At 42.7% G+C, this 8,601-nt stretch overlaps 2 protein-coding genes across 2 annotated transcripts; one reads left to right on the top strand and one right to left on the bottom strand.

Annotated features, from left to right (window-relative positions):
• Positions 1-531: 531 nt before the first annotated feature.
• fam3a (FAM3 metabolism regulating signaling molecule A) lies at positions 532-4,359 on the bottom strand. The gene is made up of 10 exons (XM_037280230.1): positions 4,167-4,359; positions 3,340-3,376; positions 3,163-3,270; positions 2,816-2,839; positions 2,465-2,591; positions 2,220-2,278; positions 2,091-2,141; positions 1,857-1,941; positions 1,537-1,663; positions 532-1,302 (listed from the first exon to the last, which is right to left on the bottom strand). Exons 2-10 carry the CDS (start codon positions 3,350-3,352, stop codon positions 1,204-1,206), a joined length of 693 nt encoding a protein of 230 aa, XP_037136125.1. The 5' UTR covers positions 3,353-3,376; positions 4,167-4,359; the 3' UTR covers positions 532-1,203.
• Positions 4,320-7,535, top strand: idh3g (isocitrate dehydrogenase (NAD(+)) 3 non-catalytic subunit gamma). Its single transcript, XM_037280216.1, has 14 exons — positions 4,320-4,459; positions 4,601-4,693; positions 4,863-4,910; positions 5,081-5,092; positions 5,320-5,417; positions 5,498-5,613; positions 5,919-5,979; positions 6,056-6,188; positions 6,252-6,385; positions 6,448-6,550; positions 6,620-6,766; positions 6,841-6,935; positions 7,004-7,064; positions 7,144-7,535. The coding sequence occupies exons 2-14, from the start codon at positions 4,613-4,615 to the stop codon at positions 7,243-7,245; spliced, it is 1,191 nt and encodes a 396-aa protein (XP_037136111.1). The 5' UTR covers positions 4,320-4,459; positions 4,601-4,612; the 3' UTR covers positions 7,246-7,535.
• Positions 7,536-8,601: the final 1,066 nt, after the last annotated feature.

Genomic DNA, 8,601 nt, shown 5'->3' with positions numbered 1-8,601 from the left:
AAAAACTCCACGAGTGTGCGTGACACAAGAATGGCAGTTTCATGAAATATGTTGACATTCCACACACAATTGAAGGAGAAGATTACGTTATACTGCTAATGGCCATTTCATTTTTAGCATGAAAGATCCCGATGTACATGTATGGCAAAAATGCTTGAGGCATTGTTAACTGAACAACACTAATACTTGCGCTTATGTCGCCCTCTGGTGGAGTTAATGAGTAAGCTGATTGCACTTCAAGTTTGGACAAAAAATAATAATCTTGTAGCCGCTTCCAAGTATATACCACCATCACTACGACCGACATTAAAATATGATATATATATAGGTCTGAACATAAAGGTTAAAATAATGGCCTCAAATATAATCACCAAACATTTTACCTGAAAAACACTTGTAAATTTTAGTATTCCCTCTTCATTTTTCACTCCATCGAAGAATATTTGCATTTATTTTCATGTCTTTGTAATTGTATACCATGTTTGAATTAATCGTATTTTTTGTATAACTTTAAAAAGAAATCTGGACAAGTATCATAAAATGATTTAATAGTACCCTTTGCCACGCACACAAAGCTTTGTGTAAAATTATTACCAGTCAAAAGCAACAGAAAACAATTCCTAAATGTATTGCTATGTCTTTAAATAGTTCCAACATGTCAAACATTCAGGGAAAAAACACATTTGCAAACATAAAGCAACAAAGCACTCAGTGGACAAATATCAACCAGCATTGGATATTATGAAACTACTGAGCAGTCTAGATGTTTTCAGTAAGCTTCTGTGTTTGGCATTTCAATAAATAATTTTAAGAAAGTGAAACAAGTTGGCAAACTAAACAAGTCAAGCGACACCGTAGGTTTGTGCATCAGGTTTGAAGGTATAAAACGGCTCCTACTATTTTGCGTACAATTTCACAGAAATATGTGTCACAGCATTAAAAAGAGCTACTTCGACTTGAATATGGAATACAGCGTTTACATTTTAACTTCAGGCAAAACGTTACCCTTCGTGAGAACGCTAAAAAGCGTTTGGAGAACTTCAGGACATGGTGCAACTTCATGGGGCGCCTTTTTGGCAGGGAGACGAGAAACGATCACTTTCTTTCAAAGGAAAACCGACTCCGGCTCCATTGTTACATGTCCAAGATGTGTGCATCAGAATCAGTCGGCTGTCATGGAAACGCTCCCTGCAAAGAAGCGAATTAAACTGACACGGCCGGCCGTAAGGGAATGCAGCCGTCCATCTCCAGTGACTCAGGCCACCCTTCGTATTTGTTGTTGCTCTTGCTGTTCTTCATGCGCTAATGGGAACGACAAATCAAACAGATCGGATGTCAACCACACGGAAAGATGAGATTCCCGCCGACAATGCGGCGGCTGCTCGCACAAAGAGTGCTACATAGAGTCATGCTGTGTTTGTTTTTGTGCCAAATAAAATCAAGACAACTACTACAGCAGAAGGAGATCATTCAAATCCAAATAATTACATTGTCCTTTAATCAATAAATTGATGAGTTACATTTATTATTGCCTACCTGCTCAAATGGACTCTTGTTGTCGATGCCCTTGGCGCCAACAAACACCCAGCTGTCCCGAAAAGCCAATTCTTTGACGGCGGTGCTCCCGAGCTCCTCAAACATACGCCGAGACTCTGCATTCAACCTGGCAATGAAAAAGGTGGGGGGCCAGACTATAAATGAATACAGTGAGGAGCTTAAAAAAAAAATTAATAGGGGACTCGAAACGGATCCTGGGGTACTCCGTAGTGTACTGCAAAAGAGGGTGCCGCAAAATCATAGTGATCAAATGGGTTTACGTAATAACGTATGCCATGATGCGCTTGTTGCACTCTTACTTTGTAGCGGGATCATCAAAAGAGGCCACAAACACCAGTGTTCCCTCGTGGAGCGGCCGCAGATATTTCATTAGGTCCGAAACATCTGAGGACAAACATCACGTGAGCGATGAATTGGTCAGTCAGAGTCATTTGCGCCTAATATCACATTTACAATGGCACCTTGAAGACGACCATGGATCTGATTGTGGTCAAACATCAATTTGCAAAGTGGACAATGTCAATTTTTATTACCTCCCGCCCACATGTCAAAGGTCTTGGTTTCCAAAGGTTCACCGGTCACCCCTAAAAACAAAAAAGACCCAAAAAAAACAAGCGTGTGTAAAACTGAGCGCGCGTCACAAACCGCTCGGTTCATCGTACCGTTCACCAAAGCGATGTTTAATCCTCTGCCAATGTTGTTTTTCACGCTGCTTAATAACCTGAGTCAGTGAGACAAAACAGACAGTCAGCAGAAATGAAAGAACACTTGAGTGGCGTCCAGATGAACGGGGGGGAGGGACAGACGAGAACAAAGTGTGCTTGCTGTCATCTACTCAAACAGGGGGAAGCAAATGAACTCCAAAGTGCGACGGCGGGAAGTGGCGACACAAAGCAGCAAATCTCACATCTTGTCCTCCAGACAGATTTTGGGCCCGATGACGTTAGCAGCTCCCGACACCAGGCGGAAAGCCAGATGTTTGGGCGGGCACGCCGCAGAAAGGCCGCATTTATACCTGCGGGGCCGAATGTCAGCTTCATAAAAAAAATAAAAAAAAAAAGAAGGAGAAAGATCAAGATGTTACTTGTGGGGGAGGGGCTTGTCCCTCCCATTCCCATCCCACTGTTGATGCATTTTGAAGGGCAACGTGGTAACAAATTTGATTCCAAGACGATAAGTCAACATCTTCTCTCTATTTATGACCATTATCATCATTATTATGATTAAGAGCATATAGAATCTATTAATGCAGCCGTACCTGCTGTTGGTTCCTGGCTTGCACCTGGAAAAAAGAAAAAGAGCAGAGGGGGCGTCACACATACATACATACATGTACATATTTCCATTACACAAATATTGTACGTTTCAAAGAAATTCTGGAACCACTGTTTGCCTTGTGGAAATTCTAAATGTCCCACCTCACCAGGCACAAACCTCATCGCATCTCACCGATACAACAGAAACGTTGCCTTGACGACGATGATAATGCTGTCAGAGCTCTGACAACATTTGGCTTTGCGCGATAAGATGTCAGACAAAAGTAATGACTTGCTAAACTGTTTGTGGGTGTGTATCCCTGTAAACAGTCAAAATGGTCGTGCTTACTATTGAGGAAATGGCGCACGAATGAAGCACTGTCCCCTCCGAAGAACGTGCTTGCAAGGAGCCACGTGAGTCCCACCAAGAGGAGCACAGCCACGACGCGCACGGGGCCTGCCGAGTCAAATGGAAGACACCGGGTGAGAAAATGGTGAGAAGAAAAAATAAATAATCCAAACCTACCTGTTAATCTCATGATTTGCTCTCTCGTGGTCCTGGTCTGGCGTGGGAGGAAAAACAAGTGGTTGGTTAACGAGCATTTTTTCCCTGGGGCTTGTCAAATAAAAGTTTTCCATTTATCAAGCTGAAATAGATAACTTTGTTAAACATCAGCAACAGACTAACAAATACATGTACAGATAGCATGCACAAAACAATGTTTCTTTAATAAGGAAAACTAGCATACAGTAAGATTCAATTGCATAAAAACAGATGGTTGTTGTTGATGTCAGGGGATGTTGAGAATAATTGTCAACTGTGGCCATGAGAAATGTTTCTGATTAAGGGCTATATAAATAAAATTGACTCTCTCTCTCGGTTTAACGATTAACATGTTGAGTTGATGATTTGGGACGCCATGACGCTGCTGATATTTGCTAATCCATCGATGGAGTTTCCCATTATGTTAGCATTAAACCAGCATTAGACTTTAACGCAAAGTTACGTGGCTATTTTAAATGACCAACTAACCCTAACCTATTGGACTTTTTATTCTCTTTCCATTTTTTGTACAATGTAGGTATCATTTTAATCCTCCCTTTCTTAATAAACTGTTGGAACGCGTAAACATGTGTATAATATCAAGTGTTATTTTAAAACAATACAGTTTCTTGACTTTAATAGAAGAAAATAAAGGCGGGTTTCGACTTTTGCGCCTGAATGACAAACTTCAAACATTTAAGGCGAAATAAATTCGCGATTTTACGACATATTTGCAAGCATGACACTACCGTCGAGGTGCCGTTTGTAAGCGTCAGTAAAGTGTTGCGTTTTTGGTTGTCGTCACTCACCTGGAATGAGGGAACAAGCGTCGTTCGCCAGAAAAGTTGAACTACTTTTTCCGCAGTTTCCTCATTTGGGCATGCGTCGTGGGTACGGCTCAAGCAAATATTTGCACGCAAATACACGCGTGTTTCTTTCCGTATTCGTAATGCAGGTGCGGAGAGAAGAAACGCAGCTGATTAAATTGAAATCATGTCGATTATTTTCCGGAAATATCAACTCCTCCTGCACGGCGCCTGCGCATCCAACGTCACGTGATTGGCCGTCTCAAGATTTCCGCAATCCACCCTAAATCTTTCAAGTACGTTTTTATAGACATTAAATCACAACAGTACGAACTCGACGTTTCATTCGACAAATAGTAAATGCATGAAAATTTAATTTAGGTTAAAAAAATAAATAAATGAATAAAACTACTATTTCTCTTTTCTTGTACCGCTAGTACCAACCCAAGATGGCTGCTCCCTGTGCCGCATTCTCCATGTCCAAAATAATCCAACCTTTTCGGGCTGGAATTGCTGGAAACGCGATTAAAGTAAGGCGACAAACTTTTCTTTTACATACGGTCCGAACGAATGTGCGTGGGTTCTATGTCGAACTCTTTTTATGATCATTGTTGTGGCACAAGGTCAAACCACGATAATCTAATAATCCACAGTATTTTACCTGTCGAATAATGTCGGATTTTTATTTTTATCCTTTAGGTATTTGGACCAACAGTCACAAGTCACAGGAATAAAACGGTGTTGACTGTGAGTGTCTTAATTTAACGTGTCAGTGTGAATACAAGTGGGGCTTTCTTGTCCCTTAATCTGGTCACATGGATTAAAATGTCATGTGTGTCGATCTGTTTTGGTTTTAACTTTACAAATTGATCTGTTTTTTTTAATCTGCTTTCCTTGCTGCCCATCTGCATCCAAAGGGAAGTAACATTGTAAGTATGGGACATGGATACACATTACACAGTAGTACACAAGACTATGCATCGCACACGTTTAACATTTTAAACATGGCTCTTAAATTTCTCTGCATTAGCACAGCTGTCACGTTGTTCACAAGAGATCTTAGTCTTAAAATACATCAAATTATACTTTCACAGATGTGTCACGTTGTTCACACGAGAGATAAAAGTCACAATTTGTTGCATCTCATTTGTCACAGCCGCCTCCAGCAAAGTATGGCGGCAGACATACTGTCACTCTAATCCCTGGAGATGGAATCGGTCCAGAGCTGTTTAGTCACGTCAGGGAAGTGTTCAGGTTGGTCAGACTGAAATACAGAAATAAAGTATTGCCATGCGGCCACAGAGTTTTTGATTCACCCCGTGTCTTGTCTGTAGGTTCAGCTGTGTCCCTGTGGACTTTGAGGTGGTACAGGTCAATTCTGCCTTGGAGACCGAAGATGACATCAATAACGCCATAACTGCCATCCGCCGTAATGGAGTAGCCCTCAAAGGTGAGTCATTTTCTTTGTCATCAGTTTTTATCCATTCCTTTAGCTTTTTTTGAGTCATATTTAAGTGATCATGAACTGAAATCAATATTTTATACAAACATAAAACAACCCATATGCAGAATGTAACTACATAGATTTTCCTTTAGAAAGTCAACTTAGCTGAATGCTAACACACAGTACAAAACAGCATCGGCAGGCTCGCGAATAGCATTTCTAACGATATCAACACTAACGGTGGCGCAACACATGTAGACATAAATTGTATCATAATTGTGTCTCATGTCAACCTTTAATTCTCCTGCCAGGTAATATAGAAACCAGGCATAACATGCCCGCCTCTGTCAAATCCGGGAACAATCTTCTTCGGTAAGTTTTAAGTGTTAGGTTGACGTTGTTTTACTCACATGTTAGTAGCTTAATCATTTCCATAATGTGTCTACAGCACGAGCTTGGACCTGTATGCCAACGTGATGCACTGCCAGTCCCTGCCCGGCGTCCAGACTCGCCACAAGAACATCGACATCTTGATCGTTCGGGAAAACACCGAGGGAGAGTACAGCAGTCTGGAGCACGAGGTGGGACCGACCCTTCTCCTCCCTGTTAGCTTGCTGTAAAGACTCAGCATTGATCTCTTTCAGAGCGTCTCCGGTGTTGTGGAGTCTCTTAAGATAATCACCAGGAATAATTCGCTCCGAATTGCCGAGTACGCCTTCCGGCTGGCCAGAGAGAAAGGCCGACGCAGGGTGACGGCCATCCACAAGGCTAACATCATGTGAGTTGTGCGCGCGATTCTTCTCTCCTGCATGCGGCTAACTGTTGCGCGGGCGCCAACAGGAAGCTAGGCGACGGCTTGTTCCTGCAGTGTTGCAAGGAGGTGGCCTCGGGATACCCCGACATCACGTTCGATAGCATGATTGTGGACAACACCACCATGCAGGTGAGGGAGAGAACATGCAAAATGGCCGAGTTGGAAGCAAGTTGCGGACCCGTCTGACTGTGCCTCCAGCTGGTTTCCAAGCCGCAGCAGTTTGACGTGATGGTGATGCCCAACCTGTACGGCAACGTGGTGAGCAACGTGTGCGCCGGCCTGGTGGGAGGACCCGGCCTGGTGCCCGGCGCCAATTACGGCCAAAACTACGCCGTTTTTGAAACGGTGAGCGTTTGACTCTTCCGGAGCGCCTGGGAGGAAAATTGCACCAAACTTATTAAGATTTTGGTTTTCTCCAGGCCACGAGGAACACGGGGAAAAGTATCGCAAACAAGAACATTGCCAACCCCACCGCCCTGCTGCTCGCCAGCTGCATGATGCTCGACCATCTTAAGTAGGTCCTCACGCTTTCTGCCTTCGTCTGCCGTGCGCCTCTTTCAACGCTTTTTTGCTTTCCTCCAGGCTTTACGATCACGCAACCCTGATCCGCAATGCAGTACTCACAACCATGAATGAAACCCGGGTGAGTCCTGCTCCCCCCTGACATGACATTCCTTGCCCTTTGCTGTGCTCCCCTTTAACACAATGCTGTTGTGGTTCAGTTGCACACAGCGGACATTGGCGGCCAGGGCACCACGTCCGAAGTGGTTCAGTCCATCATGCGAATCATCCAAAGCAAAGGACAGCGCACAGCTGAGATGTAAGCATCCAATGCGGGCGCACATATCTATGTTGTATTCTTCACCTTCCATAAAAGCAGACTCAAAAATGGCAAATGGTATACTGTAAGTTTGTTCACAAAACTGCAAAGGTTACATGAGAGTTGACAGCAAAAGATTTTTAACTTAGTGGATCACAATTCACGACTTGCTGCTGTGCTGTGACTTATACAAAATTTCGCTCGACTTAAACTGTACTATTTTGAATGTAGACATATCATCGAAGCATCTTCATGTAAACTGCACAAATAAACCTGCTTTTTGTCTGCAATGAATTTGACTTTCATTTTGCATAATTGTGCTCTAACATAATATCAATACAGAATAATTGATGTGGAATTGTCCTTTTTAAGCTGCTTCAGTATGATCAAAACAAAACACGGCAATCAGTTGCATGAGCAAGTCTATTGGAGCATGTAGGGAAAAAAAAAACAAAAAACGATTTTGACTCATCAATGAATAAGCTAGAGCATCTGTTTAGAGCAACTTTTGCCAGGGCTGCTTTCTGACAAGTTGGCCTTTACAACTTGCTGTATTTCCATTTTACCGCTAGGGGGCAGAAGCTCCCTGTTGTATATGACGAAAACTGCTGAGAATGGGCGACACACGCACACGTAGACAGTGAGGAAGCTGAAACAATGAACTTGCATCCGTGTGCGTGTGCCAGGCGTGTGCAAGACATCCTTGACAGACAGCTTGTTTAAACGTAATTGTAACATTTCTGTTTCCTATGATTAATGGGCCCTGGATTCAACTCAAATATGACTGACTACATTTGCCATTTGATCTTAATTTAAATTGGAATCAAGCACCTAATTGCCGTCACAAGGTATAAACCATCAAATCTATTAGACGAGTGTAACCCAGGTGACCTCCTCACTTTTAGAAAGAGAGAGAGAGAAAGAGAGAGAAAGAGAAAGAGAAAGAGAGAGAGAAAGAGAGAGAGAAAGAGAGAGAAAGAGAGAAAGAGAGAGAAAGAGAGAAAGAGAGAGAAAGAGAGAGAAAGAAAGAGAAAGAGCGATAGATAGATAGATAGATAGATAGATAGATAGATAGATAGATAGATAGATAGATAGATAGATAGATAGATAGATAGATAGCATTTTTCAGCAAGTTGTGTTTTCAAACATAACGTAGATAGATTTTTCAGCAAGTTGTGTTTTCAAACATAACGTGACATCCGCAAATAAGGTTATGTGACACCTCCCCCGAAAAAGGGCGCGACCAAACCCTGTGCTGGTGCGACCGACTTTTTGAGTTGGCCGCAGCAGTGCTACCAGTGCAAAAGTTAGTGTCCAGACCCGCTCTGGAACCAAAGCTAGGACCAGCTGTCCAGTGGAT

Source organism: Syngnathus acus, chromosome 2 (assembly GCF_901709675.1).
Source record: "Syngnathus acus chromosome 2, fSynAcu1.2, whole genome shotgun sequence".
Taxonomy (NCBI): domain Eukaryota; kingdom Metazoa; phylum Chordata; class Actinopteri; order Syngnathiformes; family Syngnathidae; genus Syngnathus; species Syngnathus acus.
The sequence above is the reverse complement of the archived record's forward strand: the minus strand, read 5'-3'. Positions and strand labels throughout refer to the sequence as shown.